At 42.6% G+C, this 19,494-nt stretch overlaps 2 protein-coding genes across 6 annotated transcripts in view; one reads left to right on the top strand and one right to left on the bottom strand.

Annotated features, from left to right (window-relative positions):
- RBM6 (RNA binding motif protein 6) overlaps positions 1-3,796 on the bottom strand; it is a 90,541-nt gene extending 86,745 nt beyond the window's left edge. For 2 of the 3 annotated variants that reach the window (XM_044451097.1, XM_044451099.1), the window contains exon 1: positions 1,102-1,179. The gene's annotated coding sequence lies outside the window, so the exon portion shown is untranslated. Of the gene's footprint in view, positions 1-1,101; positions 1,180-3,675 lie in introns of those variants that run through there. The other variant, XM_044451098.1, reaches the window with a different exon arrangement.
- A 50-nt stretch (positions 3,797-3,846) lies between these two features.
- On the top strand, positions 3,847-19,167 carry MON1A (MON1 homolog A, secretory trafficking associated). 3 transcript variants are annotated; one of them, XM_044451102.1, is made up of 7 exons: positions 3,847-4,067; positions 7,601-7,730; positions 11,449-11,596; positions 13,650-14,117; positions 14,840-15,605; positions 16,777-16,924; positions 17,861-19,167. In XM_044451102.1, exons 3-7 carry the CDS (start codon positions 11,470-11,472, stop codon positions 17,999-18,001), a joined length of 1,650 nt encoding a protein of 549 aa, XP_044307037.1. In that variant the 5' UTR covers positions 3,847-4,067; positions 7,601-7,730; positions 11,449-11,469; the 3' UTR covers positions 18,002-19,167. The 3 variants fall into 3 exon arrangements, with proteins under 3 accessions (XP_044307037.1, XP_044307035.1, XP_044307036.1); XM_044451100.1 differs by having other exon boundaries at positions 14,837-15,605; XM_044451101.1 differs by lacking the exon at positions 7,601-7,730 and having other exon boundaries at positions 14,837-15,605.
- The last annotated feature ends 327 nt before the right edge of the window (positions 19,168-19,494 follow it).

Raw genomic sequence — 19,494 nt, 5'->3', positions numbered from 1 at the left:
TCCAATATGAACTTTTGAATGGCAGCTGCCTTTCACACCAGAATGCTATTAGAACTGAAAGGGGTGAATGTGTTTTAATACCAGTTCCATTAAATGTGTGGTATTCCAAAGAAGCATGGCTGTTACTCCACTATTAAATTCTTAGTCAATAATCTGGTTCAGAAAGTTATGATGAATTAAGCCTGGATATATGGGAATAAAAATCGTTCTGAAAGACAAAGCCTTTTAAAAATGTGCACACACGTGCTGCATCTCATCTTAGAAAAGGCATTCTGCCCTGGGAAACAAGGGAAGGAGAAATGCCTCTTCTAAGATATAAAATACTATCAGAACCTTTGATGAATAGCTAGTTCAAATGGTGAGGTTTTTCAATTTTCAGATCTTTAGTCTGTTAGAGCAATTTTAAATGTTGTTTGTTTATATCCTGCCTCTTTTCTGCAAGAATCCTAAAACAGTTTACTTAATCTTCTTCCTCCTTTCCATGTTATCCTCACAACAGCTAAGGATAACTGCAAACAGAATCACCTTACATAAAGTCAGACAAGTGGTACAACCTCTGTTCCACACCTATACAGTGGCAGCGGCTTCAAGGTATCATGCAAAAAGATTTGACAACACTGCTGAAGTTACTAGATTTGACAGCGCTGAAGTTACTAGAAATAGCTGCATCAAAAGATGCACTGTGTCAGTTAATGCCTTTGCCCTGCTAATAGATATCTACTAATGAAAGATTCTGATGTAGCATATGCATCACCATTAAGCAATTGCTCCCCCGATCCATTTCGATGGGTGAACATTCTATCGTCCACCTGCCAGCCATCCCCGCCACCATGCGGGAAAGAAAAATAGGCCGAGACCCCACGCACGCCCCTCTCATCCAACCCTCAGCCACTCCTTCTCCCCGCCATCCAGTCCCGCAGTGGCCCTGTCAGCGCCAAGCGCGCTTCCCGCGTGCCGTGTCGCCTCTCAAGCGCCCGAGGCAGGAAGCGCCAGGGCAGGACGGAGCCTGGCTCGGACGCGCGCCAGGGCAGGGCAAGGCCCCCGCAACCAGGTCGGGCGGGAACACGCGTATGAAGGCAGGTGTTAAAACAAAATACCCACCACAGGCGGACTCGGGGTACCGCCACTCAGGGCCTCCAGCGAAGCCGCAGCGCCAAGCGAGAAGAAACCGGAAATTCCGGTACGCTCGAGCATTTGACCTCCAGCCCCTCCTATGTGAACGCTCAGGTTGGCCCTTATCCTGATCATAGACGAGGAGTGAACAGAGCGTCCAGTTTCCAGGGGAACTTTAGGAGCCGGCTGCGACCCTCCTCTGGGGCGGAAATGGGTGTTATTCACAGAATACAATGGAGGAAGTCCGAGGTTTTAGACTAGCTGCGATTGGGCAATAGTGTGTCCGAGCAAAACTGACAGGGCAGGGTTCTCGGAGAGAGAAGTGACTTTTAAAAAAGAAATGCTGAAGACATTTAAATGAAACGCAAGTTCTCTGCATGCAATAGGGTGTTGAATTTGGACAATTCAAATTAATTGTGGCAATTAATATAGACTGTTTTTTGCGTCATTATTAGGGAAGTTTTTGTAGGTGGGTGCACTACGTTGTAGGACTGCTTCACCCACTATTCACATTCTTGTAATACGGGCATCATCCATTGGCTTGTCAGTTTTTTTAAAGCTATAACTACCTTACATGAAATAAGTCCTGAATTAGAAAAAGTATTTACCCCTGGCATTGACACTACCTTTTTGGTCCGCTTATAATTACTTAAACCTTACATAATTTCAAACTATTTGCAAATGAAACTAGACCTTTAATTCATTTGACTGGACATATAAAATTAGAAGACCACTCAAAAGATGGCCACTATTTTAATGTGATCTAACCCTGAACATAGGTAAATATATCATGCATCAGCAAAATGCAGCTGCTGTTTTTCACCTTTGATAATCTTAAAGTTCCAGTAATACAGGTTATATAACAAACTCTAGGGCATAACATAGAAACATAGAAAACAGATTGAGTCAGCAGGGGTCTCCCAGGCCATCTAGTCTGACCTCCAGCACCAGCCGGCTCCGCTCATGATATGCCCACCCTGTTGGACGTCCAGCCTATCCTTGAACACCCGCACCAATGGGGCCTCAACCATCTCCCAGGGAAGCCCATTCCACACCCTCGGGGTCCTGACAGTCAGGAAGTGCTTCCTGGCATCCAAATGGAACCTTGGCTCCCTAACAGCAATATACTAATTGCAAATGTTTATTAAAGTGTTGTAGACCACTTCCCTACTCCATAATTGCTATTAATAAATATACACAACAAAATACTTAATTGGTATTGTAACACTTCAGTAAAATCTCTTGGAAAAAGAATTGGTAAATTAGGAAAGCTAATACTAGGGCAGTATCTACACATCATTGTACACTTCCAAAAATCATTTCTGTGTCTAATACTGTATATAAAATATCCTCCATTCTCCTAAAATCTTAATGCTACTAGTGAGTAGCTGTCCTGACAAAAGGAACATTTTTTGGAAAAACCTTTTATGGCCATATTGAAGAATAATTAATTCTTTACTTAGCATGGACAGTCTTATAAGTTGTTAGAAGTTAATTATTCAGTTGTCCTCTATTTGAACAAGCCATGGCTGAATTATTTGTTTTAGGCCAGCAATGAAGACCTTATGGCAAAAAACATTTGGCCAGTTTTGTAAGTTTTCAGAACTTTTTATCGCGCAGGGATTTTATTATTTGTGTTTTTTCATGTGTCTGTTCATGAGTTCAAGACTCCTGTGCTCTTTAAGATTGTTTCCAAACCTTTCTTGCTTGTCCTGGTAACACTACTTTGGAAATCCTACAGATAATTAAGCATTTTATAATATATAGCTGGTGTAGACACAAACTGAATGGAATAGTCACAATCCCAAATACATAAGGAGAGTAATGAGGCTTTAAGTGTGACTGTTCTATAGGCTGCAGATACAAAACAGCAACATCTGGTGCAAAAATGTTCAACAGCAGAAGAACATAGGAAAAGCTCAGCTGGATCAGACCAAGCATTTGCCATCTTGAGCACACATTCTTGCAAAAAGTCTCAGAGAGGCTAACGTCTGAGAAAACACACTGCAACTGGTGTAGTGATTTTACAGTTCACATTAAAGAAAGTGATACAAATTAATCAAAACATCAGAACAGAAAGCTATATAGCAGGGACACACACTCTTTCAGTTCAAGGACCAAATTCTATTTTGAAAAAAGTCTGAGGTAGTTATATTCTGGCAGTGGTGTGGGCAAAATACTAAAAATATTTGCATATTTTAATTTAGAACTCTTACTGCCAATAATTAAGCCTTAGCAGACACATTCAAACTTAAGAGGGTTACAAATGGAATACATGTCATCTGGACTCCCAGTAAAATTCCAAGAATGAGCCAAGGTGCATTCCATAATAAAAGCCTCACTTGGAAGGCTTTGAAACAAGAGTTTCCTCCTCCACCTTCAGCATAAGGATAAGAATACAGACCTACCTTACAAGGTTATCATAAGGTTATGTGATATAATGTATATATTGAGCTTTGAACACCCACAAAGTGCTAAATGAATTACTGCTATGGGTATTACTATTGCAACACATCAAAGAGAGACCAGGGATTTCTGGAATGAAGGAACGCTTAAATCTACCTCTTTGTGTTCTTCAGATGTTGGCAGCTGTGGGTCAATTTCCCGTTTGCTGTGAATCTCAGCTGTTGTCTCTCGAAAGATGCAGCTGCAGAGTTTTGGACTACAATCCCCAAGATGCACTGGACCTATGGCACTCAGCAAACGACCTTCGGTTCGAAAGGAGAAGTAGGTAGCGCGGAGCACTTTCCTGGCTGTAGCCGACAACTCTCAGCCGCTTGGTTTGGACAGCCTGTCCGAGGCTGCGGTGCCCGAGTCCTCCGAGGAGAGCAGCGAGCTGAGCGCTCCCTCCTCTTCCCCTTGGGCGTGCGTCCTTCCCCCTCTGCTCAGACCTCGCAGCAGCGGCGGGACCAGCCTCCGCTCTCGGCGCCGCTGCAGCCCGTTCCTGTCAAATTGTGAGTATCCTTTGTGCGCTGCTGCGGCGTCTGCTCCGTTTCCACGCAGGGCCGTCAGAGCAGGCAGGAAGAAGGTCGCAGAGGCCGGGCCTGTGGATTTTCTCTCAGTCTGCACATTCGCAGCATTATTTGAGCAGCACACTATCCCTGCCTTGGGGTACGTGCGCTGAAATGCGGCCAACTTGAATTTCATAGAAAGCCCGTCTACTATACTGCCAAAGCCAATGGCTGGAAACAGCACAGGAGAAACCAAAATTTGCTTTGACATACTAATATGCTCCAGGAGACTCTTCTCTGATAGAGGGATGATCCATGGGGAAACACGGTGAAGAGAAAGTGGGAGGCATCTGTGTAGATGGATGGAAGCAGATTTATCACCCTGTTTGAAATGTGTTCTGGCTGGAGCTCTCAGTGGAGCTTTGATAAAGATTGTACAATTTACTTTAGAAAGATACATTGGAAGCAGTGGCAGGGCAAACTGTTTGCCAAAACTTGCCTCTTCCTCCCTAGGCAAAGAACAATAATACCAACTTTAAACATTATGCTACTCTTTTTAACTGGCAAAACAGTTAACCTTAAATGTATTGTTATAAATTGTATTGACACATTTGCTATAAACATCTATTATTGCAATTGTGTAGGTGGAAAGAGGAGCTTGCTCAAGGCTACACAGTCAGTAGCAATAGTTACACCTAAATCCTGGTCTGCATCTGTGGCCATATGACAGCCTTTGACTTAAATGGAAGAAAGTAAAGGAGTGCACCAAAGTATAGATTTGGGATGTGTCTGGGTGTGGAAGCCGCTATCCCATCTCTTTACTATGTCCTGCATAAGTCATTGGGAGTTATTTATATAAGGCTAAAAATTAGGAACACAATTTGTTGCTTAGCCTGAGCAAAGTGAAGCAGCTGTCTTAGACCGCAGATGTCGGGGCACAGGGAGCAGCAGCAAGGGGTTCAAGGACTGGGCTTTGTGTCCCATTCAGCTTGCTCCACACCTGCTGCAGCAAGGTTATCCTTGTTATCCTGCTGTTTTCTGTGTGGAGGAGAGCACTGCCTGGAGTAAGCCAACTGCTGGACTGGTTGGCTTGTGGGTGGAATTGTGGGAAGGCTACCATCTTGCCCTTCACCTGAGAATGGGCCGGCTCTCCTTCAGTGTCTTGGAATAAAGGTGCTTATTGTCTCTCCTCAGCTCTCCCTCCCAGTACAGTTCCTTTATTTTATGTCACAGAACTCAAGGTGAACCGATCAAGGATGGGCAACTTGTGGCCCTTCAGATGCTTTGGCCTTAAACTCCTATGATCAGCCCACATAGCCAGTGGTGAAAGATGATGGGAGTTGTAGGCAAAAACATCTGGAGGATATAAGTCTGTCTCCCCCTCTTCCTGGATATATTGATACGCATACAACCCTTTGCACACCTATTTGGAAGTATGGCACACTGAAATTTGTGGGACTGACTTCTAAGTAGGAACAAGCTGACAGGATATGCTGACACTTAAGTACAGGAATGAATGACTTCTAAAAACCCCAGCACAAATATGCAGAACAGAAAGCAAGTGGAAGAGCAATCTCATCCATGAAGTAGGAATTCAGGTCAGCAGAAATGCTGCTGCAATATGAATGGCTGGTAATTTCTAGACAAGGCATTCCCTGGCACTGAGCAAACAGGAGTTAGAGCTTGACTAAGGGCAGCATATTGAATCTCCACCTCGCCAGTTCTTTGGTGACATGGGAGTGAATAAAAAGCGGGGCTGAGCTGCAAAATAATAAAGGTCCAGGCTTGTTAATGGTAACATCCTAACTGAGAACCAGGATGGCATAGTGGTTTGAGTGTTAGATTGGGACCTGAGAGATTCGAGTTCTAGACTCTATTCAGCTTACTGGGTGACTTTGTGCCAATCACTTTGGGCCTAATCTCCCTCACCAAATCTCCTTCTCAGGATACACTGGATAATGTGATCCACACTGGGTTCCTTGCAGGAAGAAAAGGTCAGGTTAGAAATATAATCAATACATTTAATTGGTGTTCTGCTGGGAACTGTTCAGGATCATCAGCAGATGCAAATCTAGCTGCAGGCAGCCCTAATCTACCCACTGGAGGGTTTGATATAAAACCACCATAGTGACAGACCTAAACATGTTTCATTTTCATTTCTCAAAAGAAGCAAGCACATGCCATATTAAGAGAGTTCCACTTCTCAAGGCAAAAGCAAACCCAGTGTTTCTTGCAAGATGTCAGTCCATGTTTAAGCACACACAGGAGTAACAGTCAGTTATTCCCGCTATGTGCTGTCAGCCAAAGCCCTTATCTTTGCCATAGATCCATTCCTTTCAGTTTTCGTATTGAAAGACAATCCCTCCTATGTTTGAGGTTGTGGGACTGACACAGCTTGCTGACCCTGGACATCTTTTGCTGCTTTATCTTTTAGCACAATCTTTAAAGAAGGTCAATGGGAAATATTTGGCCATGGTATATGACTGTAGCTAACTTGCATCTAATAAGGTAGCTGCATTAGAATCAGTTTTTCTGGAAAAGATGTGACCAAATAGGAAAGTTTTCTAATCTCTTGTGAAAATGCTCCACGAATCACTTGAACAGGCTCAAAGCTTGGGAGCTGATTTTTTTCCCAAGAATGTATCATAGGAACACAAGAAAAGCCATGCCAGATCAGACCAATGGCCCATCCAGTCTAGCACTCCACTCACATGGTTGTTTGGGGCCTATGCTGTAAAATCCAGGCCTCAGACTCTGGCTTCTTAGGTATGGGACTTGCTTAGCATGAGTAAAGAGCTGCATTCAATTTACCTAGCTTAGCCTAATTAAAATTGTAGACTTCCATTTATAGTGTCATGGCCCTGACTGGGTGCCTTCCAAGATAAATAATACACAATAAAGGCTCCATGTAAGCAAACCTGGATCTAGCTTTTCATTTTCTTAGGATCTCACAAACTTTTAGCCCGCAGCTGGGGCAACACAATGGTAGCAAACCAGCCGCTCACAGGATCCCTCAAGCAGGATGGGTGCAAGAGTTCCACCCACTCAGGTTCCTCAGCAACTGGCCTATGCTGGCATGCCACCTCTGGTAGCAGGCAGTGCATAACCAGTAAGGCTAGTAGCCATCAATAGTTTGTTCAGTCCCCTTTTAAAACTGTCCATACTGAGGGCCATCACTTCTTCCTGTAGCAGTGAATTGCATAGTTTAACAGTGTGCCATGTGAAGAACTTTTATCTATCCAGAGGTTTTACCTGTCCTTTTATCTGTATCCAGGTTAGACCTTTAGCTGTGTTACCTAAATATTTGAACAAGGAGATCCAGACTTCCTCCATAACCACCTTCTCAAGTAATAATTCAATGATCGTATTAAATATCCTGCTGGTTTATGACCAGAGCTAAGAGTATCTCATGTTGGCTCATGTTCCACAAAGCCAGAAAATTGAGAGCCAATGCTTTAACATACATACTGATCAATAACATTGTTGTACAATGTCACAGATTGTGTTTGCTGACAACTTGCCCACACTTTTCCTAGGTCTTTCCAGCCCAAACCCAGATGGTGAAGATGGAGTGCCTGTGACAAGCAAAGATGCTCCACCTTCTCCTGGTCCTGCATTGCTTTATGAAACATTTGCGCCTTACTGTGTTACAAAAGGAATCCTCCTGTGAGTTGACCCATGCCTGATTGTTGGTTGTGAGCAAGCACTATTTATGACATTCTGCAACACTGTTAATGGGGCAGATTGCTTAATCAGGTTCATAGCTGGGAGGAGCTGGGGGACTTTGCCTTCCCAAGTTTTCTCTGGCCTACCCCGTTTTTTTTAACAAACAGCTAATCAAATTTATTGCAGTCATTTAAAAATAAACCTTTTTTTTAAAGCTAAAGATGCTATTATTTTAGGGTGGTGCCACAGTGGACTTTGTCTAGATATTCCTAATGGTACATGCAATTAAACTATACCTGAGACAAAGGAATATTTTCCTTTCTTTCCTTTCTTTAAAATTATGTTTTATGTATCCTTTCTTTAAAATTATGTGCAGCTGTTCACATATTACTTTAATAGGTAGGAGGGGATTGTTTATCAAATCTGCAGATGATATAAAATTCTGTGGATTATAGTATGGTGTAGTGGTTAAGAGCTTGGGTCTGGGACTCAGGCGATCTGGGTTCTAGTCTCTGCTTGGCCATGGAGCCAACTGGTGACTTTGGCCAGTCACAGATTCTCAGCCCAACATACCTCACAGGATTGTTGTTGTGAAGATAAGATTGAGAGCAAGAGGAGGAGAATTATATAAGCTGCTTTGAGTTTTTTTTAAAAAAGAAAAGGCAGATATAATTCTAATAAATAAAAATAGAAGACAAACAATTTCAAGGCAGTCTTGAGAGGACAGAAAACTAGGGCAAAAAGTACATGTAAAAACTCAGTCACAAACAAAATATGAGTCAGCAGTGTGATGAGACTGCAAAAAGGGTAAATGTAATTTTAGGTTGCATCAATAGAAATATAACTCCAAGATCACTGGAATGATAATTCTACTCTACTCTGCATTGGTTAGATCTTACCTCCAATACTGTGTGCAGTTCTGGACACTATACCTTAAGAAGGATTAAGAATAATTGGACTGAATTCAGCGAGGGACAATAAAATCAATCAGAGGACTAGAAATTATAAGGAAAAACTGAAGAAACTGGCCATGTTTAGCCCAGAGGGTGACTCACTAGGGCTGGAGTCTTGAATCTCTGTAAGGCCACTTTGCACCCTCCTGTCCATAGGCAGTGGCTGAAATAAAGGTTCTGGGGCCTTAATGATCTCTGTTCCATCTGAACCCCTTGGAGCAGCTGGCGTTTTGCTCTTCACCTCATGCTGCCACCCCATTTGAATCTGTCTGTGATTTTTTCTGAAATCAAATGTCCTTCTCTGCCCTGGCTATATATCCCTTTTAAAACAGGGGTATCCTTAGCAGGCAAGCTCCATTAGATGCACACACAGACAGACTTTAGGGCACATAAATTAGCATACGCAAACTGGTGTGATGCAGTAGCACCACCCCTGCTTTGAGAAGGGGGTAATGATAACAGAAGTTATCAACAGCTGAAGGGTTGTCATTCAAAAGATGGTCATAACCTGTTCTCTGTCACCCAAGACCTGAAGGGCACAAAATAACAGGTTTAAGCTCCAGCAACATCAGGAAAAGGCCCCCATAGTCTGAGCAGTCACAAAATAGGTCCAGCTGCCTAGGGAGGTGGTGGGCCCTCCATTGCTGGAGTTGCTCCAGCAGAAATAGACCTCGGTCTGGAAGATTTAAATGGAGTTCCTGGAGTGAGCAGGGGTTGAAATCAATGAACTCAATAGCCTCTTGTAGCTCTAAGTTTTATGATGACTAAGTTGCAGCTTATTCTTGATTTCTTGCTAGTGGGGTATTCTTTATTTTTTAATTTTTTCTGTTAAATAGTGTCAAGAACTATAATAATTGTTGAAGTTACTCAGTGAAAAATTTTGAAAGTACAGCTATTACAGTATGGCAGAAAAAAAAGGGATAAATAAGGGATAAAGAGGAACAGTTAGCAGTTTGTCTTTAAAAGGTCTGCAAACTAGATAAAACAAACTCCCTGTCTCCACAACCTCAAACTTTTAGACTGGCTATAGACTTGCATCACCCTTAGCTTTTCATTTCCTGGCTTTGTGGAGCTTGAGCCAAAAAGCAATAGTCTTAACTGGTCTCAAACGGGCAGGTTTGTATATTTATTTATTTATTTATTTATTTATCGATTTATAGCCTGTCTTTTTCCTACAAAGGGCTGAAGGCAGCTTACATCATTCCCCTCCTCCATCTTATCCCCACAACAACAACCCTGTGAGGTAGGTTGGGCTGAGAGTCTGTGACTGGCCAAAGTCACCCAGTTGGCTCCATGGCCGAGCGGGGACTAGAACCCAGATCGTCTGAGTCCCAAGTCCCATGCTCTTAACCACTGCACCACACTGGCTCTCACCACACTGTATATCATTTACCCTCCCTGTTTTTTTTAAGGAAATTTATTATTAGAATGTGCTAAAAACAACCAAAATCCTAAACAAGTCACTAACTGATGTGTTGAAATGAATAAATATGACCCTGTTTGTTGAGAATCACTTACTTCTGAGCAAGCTGTAGAATTGCAGCAAAGCCTTTTCCTTCCTCATTTCATCAGTGATGAGTCAATCAGTGAGCAATTTTCACAGCCTTCAAATTACCTTTCTCTTATCTCATTTTCCTGCTACCACTCCCCAGCTTGTAGAATGTCCACAGTAACAGTGGGAATCATCTCAAAAACACTGACATACTGACAGCATTATAACCTCAGAGTGAAACTGAGCACGCCTACCTTAACTTTGCCAGCAATTGCTATCATAGACTTTCCTGGGGCAGAACAATTTTGGTTACTTTTAACCCAATCATTTGCAAGCACATGTCCTCATCAGTACTTTTTCTCAGCATTTGAAAAAATATGTAATATGGTCACAGCTTGAACTAAAAAGTACAAATGCATCAACTTTCAGCACTTTTCAACTTAATGTACCGGTGGCAATTAGGATGCGACCAGTTTGAAATTTTGCAGGATTATAGACCTTGTGGGGTAGATTAGGGGCACCAGGCTTTGTGTTAACTTGACCGCTGTCATTTTGTTAAGCAATGGAGTTTAGATGGGTATAATTGCTCAGGTCCTGAGAGACATTGACTTCAACCATGGAGTTGCTAGGTGGTGTTGAGCAAGTCACTGTATCATATGCTCACTTCTCCATTTGTAGAGTAAAAATATTAATAACTAGGAACAAAGGACAGCACTGTACAGTCAGAACATGCACATTTTCTACACAGTTCATAACTAATAACACCAAAACCCATGATGCAGCTAGGCAATTTTAGATGCTGGTCTTGTGATAGGGAGATTTTAGGCTGCCTTGTGTATTGCTTCCACTGTGAGCCGTGACACTGACATTCCTCTTCTCTCCCACTTGCTCTTTCATGCTATACACTGATCCTGTATTCTTTGTATGTTTGAATGTTTGCCATTACTAGGGAAAAATACTCCAAGCATATGCGCAGCTTTGCATTTAAGCTCACTTAAATCATAGTGTCATTGTGACTAGAAAAAGGAAATGGAGTTGCTTCTGCTGCCTTCCTCACCTGCTGCCTTTTGGGTAATCTCTGGGAGGGCCCTGAACTTGGCCCCAAGGTTCTAGCTGCACCACTGACAAGCTGTTATGGACTGAGTCCTTGTCTTCATGTGTCTGTGTGCGCGCGTGCAGCACGACACGGCATGGCACAGACATGCACTAGGAAGAAGCTCAGATGGGAACTTCTTGGGACAATACAGACTAGTGGAATTGTGTTTGCTTGCAGGTCTCCAATAGTTCCCGGGCAATGGCTGCTGATGTTTACAAGAAGAAAGACAGAGATGTGCCTGATGGATTATTGGTCCCAGGTGATGGGCAGCATGCTGAGAGGTCAGAGAGCCCTACGCCAGGACTTGCTCAGGGCACAGAGCCAGGTAGGTATGAGTAGAGAGCAGTTCGCATGTTTTGTATGAAAACAGCCACATTGCCTCTTACCAGAAAAATCCCCAGAGGTGACCCTGCTAGTGCAGTGTTTCCCACATGGTTTCTTTGTTAAAAAGCAGAAGTAAGGATTAGATTTATTTATTTTCAGTCAAACAGAAGAAATAGGAAATAATAATGTTATGGTGATGCAGGCACCTGGCTGCATACTATACCGCTGACATTTCCTACCATACATGACAGACCTGTAACCATTTTCTGCTGAATCCTAGTGACTTAGCATAGCTCTTGCATCCTAACAGCAATGGTAGAATCAGGCCGGAGAAACGAATAAGTAAAAGGAAAACAGAGTTTTATTGTGCATTATACCAGGAAGCCCCTGAACTCACAGCAACATACACCAGTGGTTTACATCAGCAATCACACACACAACATTCCCTTGGCCAAAGGAACCAGAAATCACAAAACAGAGCTAACTAATTTCTACCTCCCATTGGGGAAAAAAGGAAGTCCAGAGCAAAATGCAGACCATCAGTCTGGATCACAGGAGCAGCATGATTACATGAGAACGCCTATTTTTTGTTTTTTGTTGACATGCGGTCCAATCCCATGCATATTTCCACCAGAGTACTTTTCACCCTGATCAACGGGACATGGGGTGCGTGCTAGCTCGCTAATTGATTACATTTCTGTACCACCCAATAGCCAAAGCTCTCTGGAAGGTTCACAGAGATTAAAATACAAAATGATACAACTTCATATAAAACCTTAAAAAGTTTAAAACTGAATAAGCCTGAAGTAAAACTGCAGTCAAAGTCAGCAGCAAGGTCAAGTTCTAAAAACACAGCAACTTTACCGGTTGCTGAAAAGGCTGCAGTAGAGCTGCCATGCAAGACACTCTGGGGAGGGCATTCCACAGTGAGTGTGCCACCAGTTTAAAGGCCCTCTCCTTAGGTCATGTACTGCACCTCTTTTGTCAAGGACACCTGAAGGAGAACCTCTGAGGATGATTGTGGGAACTGGAGAGGTATATATCAAAGGTGATGTTCCTTTAGGTAAGCTGGCCCCAAGCCATGTAAAGCTTTAAAAATGAATATCAGTCTTTGAACTGGCTGGAAGCAGTCTGGAAGCTAGCATTATGCCACAGAGCACTGCTGTAATATGATTGCTCCATGCTTCCAGACAGAGGACTCCTTGACTACCAGTTTAGACATTGTGCAGCTATTCTGTTTTATTTGCGTAATGGAGTTTATTTGGAAAGAAAAAGATGGCAGAAGTGGTAGGAAGGTATGGGGTGGGATGGAGGTTTCCAATGGAAGATGATAAAATCTGGATCCCCTGCAACATTCCATGAACAAGACAGTTTGATTACATGATAAAAGTCTCATTTCATGACACACTTATCCCCAATAAAGTGTTCCTAGGTTTGCATGTGATTCAGTTCCTTTTCAGGAGATTGTTGAAACTGTTCTTTCTTCAAGTCGATGCCCATAGGATGCTCAGTGTACCAACTTCCTTTGTGTTAAATACCAGATGTACCAAAAGAATATATATGCTATATTTTAGTATGAAAGAGGGATGAGAATTTTCAGATTCTTGGATGAGAACCAGAGGCTTTCAAATGTAAGGCAACAGAGTTGTGACATCAAAATGTTTAAAATGAAAGGCACTTAGGTCTGTCTACCATATAGGAAACTATAGAACTGGGTTGCTTTGATGGTTCAGGAAAAAATTGTGTTATCAAAATGGAGGATATTTCCTTACAGTATGGCACATGTGTTGCATAACTAATATCTGCCATTGGCAGCCTCCCACTCACTAGACAGGGCTCACAAAAATAGAATCTCTGGCATGAGGTGTAGGAACATCTTGGTTTCCTTTTGCCATTGTAAGTGTTTGCAAACTTTTGCAATATTCTCAAATGCACACAAAGACACCTGATGGGGAAGGTTATTCTTCTCGGATGGCTTTGTGGCTCTTCTTTCCAGGGTCCCCCTCTGCTCTGAGAGTGAATAACTGAATGTCTATTCTGCTGTTGTTTCTAAGGGGCAGGTCAGGAGGGAGCCATGTTTGTTCATGCTCAGTCTTATGAAGACCTAACTGGCACAGATAATCAGGATGCAGCTCCTCAAAGCTCAGATGAGAGAGAAGAAAGCCAGAGTGATCAGACAAAGATGGAGGAAATCAGCAAGGACTTCAGTGAACTGAGCACACAGCTTACTGGTATTGCACTGGACTTAGAAGAAGAGATAAGACAGAATCATGAGGGCACCGCGGAGTTCTCACCACAGGCCTCACGTCGAGATTCAGTCCTGTCAGGGAAGGAAGAAGAAGACATAACCATGGATGCTTGGCGCATGCATCAGAAACATGTCTTTGTTCTAAGTGAGGCAGGCAAGCCAGTGTATTCCCGCTATGGGTCTGAAGAAGCCTTGTCTAGCACCATGGGGGTGATGATGGCTCTTGTTTCTTTCCTCGAAGCTGAGAAGAATGCTATCCGGTCTATCCATGCAGGTACCCACTATCACACTAACCCAGTGTCTTCCTACATTCTCATGACCTTACCATTATTTCTTCAAGCTAACCATTGAACATTTGAGTGGGAAAGCAAATCAATCAAGAGAGAGGGTGGGGGGGAAGAGTGTGAATCATGATTCCCTAGAATGGCCCCAACTGTGAACCGCCCTTGATTCTAGGTTCTTATGACAAAATCGTGGTTCAAACATACCTCGTATATTTATATGTATGTAAAATATATTTTATATTGTATTTTAATGTGCTGCTGTTGGTTTGTGAGCTGTCTTGAGACCTGTTTCAGGTAAAGATGGGGTAGAAATGTTGTTGCTATTATTCCACAATAAACCATGACTTCTCTTAGTGGATTGTTTATAGTTAATAACACATTAGTAATTCTAGATTTGCATGACAAATCATGATTTAATAGTTAATTAAACCATAGTTTGTCATTACATGAGACCAGGCCTATGTAGGGGGAAGAGCTAGATAATTCTTCTCCCTTGCTAAATTCAAAATACCTGATTGGTAGAAAGCTTATGGTCCCCATCACAGAATTGCAGGAGACCCATGTTGTTAGAGAGTTTCCCTTTTCCTCAGCACTGTCTATGCATGTGCAAGAACTACAACAGAAGAACTCTTTTGTGACAGCTGCCTTTTCAAATCACCGGTGTAATTTGAAGGTACTGATGTGTTTTCTCTTTCTCTGCCCTTCTCAGCAGATGGGTACAAGGTGGTGTTTGTGCGCAGGAGCCCCTTGGTGCTGGTCGCTGTGGCTCAGACACGACAGTCAGAGCAAGAAATTGCCCAGGAGCTCCTCTACATCTACTACCAGATGGTCAGTCTCTTGACCTGGACACAGCTCAACCGCATCTTCCAGCAGAAGCAGAACTACGACTTGCGAAGGCTGCTGGCAGGCTCTGAGCGCATCACAGACAACCTGCTAGACCTAATGGCTAGGGACCCCAGCTTTCTGATGGGAGCCGCTCGTTGTGTGCCTATGGCAGCGGGAGTCAGGGATGCTGTGAGTTCCTGCCTCCAGCAAGCCAAAGCTAAAAGCCTGGTGTTCGGCATCCTCCTCTCCAAGAACCAGCTAGTTTCCCTGGTGAGGAAAAAGGAGCAGTTCCTGCATCCAATTGACCTCCACTTGCTCTTTAACCTCATTAGTTCATGCTCCTCATTTAGAGAAGGAGAAGCTTGGACTCCTATCTGTCTGCCCAAGTTCAATTCCAGTGGTTTCTTCCATGCCCACATTTCCTACTTAGAGCAAGATGTGGACTTGTGCCTTCTCCTGATTTCCACTGATCGTGAGGACTTTTTTACCATGTCTAACTGCAAGCGCAAGTTCCAAGAACGCCTGAAGAAGCGAGGCGTTTATCATGCCCTCTTGGAGGCACTACGCACTCCTTTCTATTGTGCCTCCCAGGTGGGACTCCCCGACCTTCGACACTTCATCTACAAATCTAAGAGTTCTGGACTCTTCACTAGGTAAGAGCACATTCTTGGCAACACCGCCGTCAGTTCATATTTAGGGCGCTTCCAGAACAAGTTTTGAAGACACCATTACCCTGCCTCATTTACAGAATTTTCTGGGAAATATGGATGAATGTCTTCCAGTCACAACTCTCTCATGTGTTCCTGTCGCTTCTATCTTTTTTTTTCCTTACCATTAAGGAACAATTATTAAGGAGGAGAAAAAGTACCATAATTGCGCAATGCCTTGGATTATTAGCAATAGGATCCCTCTGCCTAGAAGCAGCCTGGAACTGATTTAATCTGTATTGGTCAAGAAGGCATCAAACTATAAGAGAGGCTTTGCAACAAAGCCCCTGGGGGCTAACATCTCGAATGCCAAGTGAATTCAGGCATTTCTCAGCAGGGAGCTGAACCATCCTGTTAAGCACTTGTTGAGGTCTTACATTAGCCAGGTTTTGGAGTCTTGCAGATGGGCCATCAGGCCAAGTATATTTTATATACTATGCAAAGCCCCTCAGTGAACAGCAATGAAAAGTTAACATAGGTAGGCTCCAGGTATTGCAAACGACAGAGATAGTGGGGTGTTACTGCGCACCCCTACAGAACCAATAATGCCCATGATTTTGGCACAGTCAGGTCTTCACTCTGGTCACTCCCCCCGCCCTCCATGCTGCTTCCATTTCTTGTTTAAACAGGTTCAAGTCAAAACCACGAATGATGCATAGTGAAAATATTGTTTGCTGAATGCTGCTTTTGACTGGATGGTGAGAGACAATTCCTGGGATGAGTCAATTGCCGGGATGAGTCAACTTCCAGACAAGTCATTTGTTTTGGGGTGAACTGAGCACATTGGCCATTAAAAACAAAATATAAGGGATTAATTACAGCATATGTGCTATGTGCAAGCCACTTGCTGGTCCCCAGTCAGCCTTTCCAGATCCCACTTGCCAAGTTGTATCTAACTGCATTCCTTATTAGTTGAGAGTAACACTAGTAACCAGATGTTGTGTTTCAGTGATAGCTGAGCAGACAGTAAGGAGAGCTCCTAGCAGGCTCATTGGTTCCAGTTTCTGTCCCAAGTCAATGTCTTTCTATCCCATGAAGAGAAGCTGTGCTGCCCTGCTTTGCTTTCATTGACATCCATGATGAGAGGCTTAACCAAAAGAGAATTTCTTTTTTCCAGCCCAGAGATAGATGCTCCGTACATCACAGAAGAGGAAAAGGAGAGGCTTCTGGGATTGTATCAGTATTTACACAGCCGGGCCCATAATTCCGCCCGTCCTCTAGCGAACATCTATTACACTGGATCAAATGAAAACCTTCTGGCTTGGGTAAGAGCAACATGCTCCTCCTGCTGCTGTGACTTAGCTGCCATTACTGCAGAAACTGTAAGAAAAGGAAAACCAGGAGCAGGCAATGTTAAGGTGTAGCTTTGGTTCGGTCGATCCATTCAGCCATTTAGCCTCACAAGGCCTGAAAATGACATTAGTATGTATTGTAAGAAATTGATTGCATCTGTTCTCTGAGGGAATCCAAAGTCTTCTATACTCAGTACCATATAATTTAAAATTTATTTATATATGTATTTATAGACCACCTATAACTGCTGAGGCCTTCCTGGGTGGCTTACAATACATAAAACATATTAGCAAAGTAAAACACATTAAAACCAATTTAATCACAACAAATTAATACATCTATAAAAGCAATATAAAAAGGGCCACAGCATTCAGGCTATGTGTTAAAAAAATTCCTTAAAAGGTATTTCTTTATTTTTCTTTTGGCACCAAGCAAATATCCTTAGGGAGGGAGTTCCAAAGATGGGGAGCAGCAGCAATTTAAAGCACAATCATATGTATGTTTAGACAAAAAAAATCCTATAGTTCCCAGCCATTCTGACTGTATAGAGGGATGCTGGGAAGGATATGACTGTACCTCAAATTTTAAATATTTACATCATAAAAATTGCTATTTTTAATAATTACACGGTAATAAACTATCATCTGAATTGAAACATTCTTAAATTCACATTAACTACGAATAAGGAGCCTGCAAGATTTAGAGCAACAGAACATTCTTTATCAGGTTTCTATCCAAAATTTTACGTATTCTCTCAGGAACAGCAGCTGGAGTAGTGAAACATAGGACATCATTCTTTGCAAACAGTGCAGCAATTGTTCTTTATGTGCAGGAGGATGGGGAGAAAGGTCAGTTTGCTTTATTGTTACTGCATGTTGTCATGGTCTTTTACCCTTTCCTTTTTGCAGGTAACTAGTGCATTTGAGCTTTATGTATGCTTCAGCCCTCTGGGAACCAAAGCATCAGCTGTCAGTGCTGTCAACAAACTTATGAAGTGGATCCGCAAGGAAGAGGATCGGCTCTTTATATTAACACCCCTGACCTACTGACTGCTGCTGCGGCTTGTGCTATCTGCCCAATGGTTACTGAACTCCTCAGTGCCAGTGAATGTCCAAAAGAATTTCCTCACACTCCTAGTGGGATTCTGGACTTTCCTCTATGAGATACATTCTTTCCCCAACCATGAACTGGGTTCACAGGGAACTGGGAGAGAAGAAGATGCAGGTCTGTGGGTAGCAGAGCTTTCCACCCACAGATGGTATCTGGGAAGGAGGCTTACATTTCAGTTTGCATTAGATTTTAAACTATTGCATCTGGAACTGAAACATGCTATCCTACAAATGCTAACCAAGGCTCTCTTCATCCTGGATGTAAAATGCCTTTTCTGCCATTTCTTGCATTTCTTCTTTGAGACTGCCTTAAAAAAATCCAGTCCTTACCTCTATTCTGGTGATAGACAAAGTGTTCTTAGATGGCCAAGATGCAGAGGAAGCACTAAGTTGTTTATCTGATCCATACTCTTTACAAACTCTCCAAATACTCTCACGTAATCTGTCTTAGATGGGGGCATCCACCTAGCTCTTTAAGGTGTACGCAGGTCTTCCCTAACCTGGTGGCCTGCAGAGGTTTTGGCCAAGAGCTCCTGCCAGCATAATCAGTGGTAACCCAAAGCATCTGGAGATTGTTAAATTGGGGAAGGCTTGTACAGGTAATCCAAATATCATGTGCCTACTGGATAGGAGGGTGTTTTACAAATAGTATACCCCCTCAAGTGTTTCCCTTTGGAATTGGCTTAACTGACAACTTCCTTCTAGTTTTAAACCTGACTAAAATGTCAGACTTGTATAACCAAATTCATTAGTGTTTTACATCATATCATCACATACAACTTTTTGTTGAATTATTCTTTTTTTAGTACAAAAAATGTGCAGATTCAAAGAGTGAGTAAAGCACTCTGCCCAAAACAACAAGGAACTCTTATCTGTTGAATGGTTGTTAATTTTGATTACTCAATTTAGACCAAGGGTTTATTTTAGACCAAATCTTTAGACCAAGAGGAAACCAAAACTCAGCTTTGATTCACTGAAAGTCATAATGATTTAAACTGGGAGGTTACAATGATTAAGTATATTTTCACAATGAAGCTCAAACTGGTTTTCCCTATATCTGTATATAATGCAAATAAAATGCCTGCAGTGGCAGCCTTTTGATTTCATTTTCTAGCCTGCATTAACATTCATCTGTGACACACATGGCAAAAAAGACATCGGTGCTCTTTGCTTCATTTATATGTTGTGAGCTGAGGTTCCTCCTTCAAGCAGTCAAAAGCCACAGACTATTTTCCTTCCAAAATGCTTATTGCTCCCGGGTACAAATCACCTGGAACAAATATCTGAGCATGCACAGAGTGGTTTGTTGAACACGATCTAGTGTTTTTCCTCCAGGAACTCTCTTTATGAGCATGCCTGGGGTCCATCCTTTTGGGAGGGGCTTCCTGAAAGCACGCATGCCTCCTCTCTGTGCATGGGTGCATAGCCCTTTA

This window comes from Varanus komodoensis, unplaced genomic scaffold (genome assembly GCF_004798865.1).
Source record: "Varanus komodoensis strain SLA01 unplaced genomic scaffold, ASM479886v1 scaffold6_2, whole genome shotgun sequence".
Taxonomy (NCBI): domain Eukaryota; kingdom Metazoa; phylum Chordata; class Lepidosauria; order Squamata; family Varanidae; genus Varanus; species Varanus komodoensis.
This window is presented reverse-complemented; position numbering and strand designations above follow the sequence as displayed.

Bases quoted from the DNA above. Each gene is read 5' to 3' on its own strand.
- MON1A (XM_044451101.1), top strand. From the start codon at position 11,470: ATGGCTGCTGATGTTTACAAGAAGAAAGACAGAGATGTGCCTGATGGA. The intron at 15,606-16,776 runs GTAAGAGCACAT...TCTTTTTTCCAG, and splicing joins AGTTCTGGACTCTTCACTAG to CCCAGAGATAGATGCTCCGT. The intron at 16,925-17,860 runs GTAAGAGCAACA...TCCTTTTTGCAG, and splicing joins ATGAAAACCTTCTGGCTTGG to GTAACTAGTGCATTTGAGCT.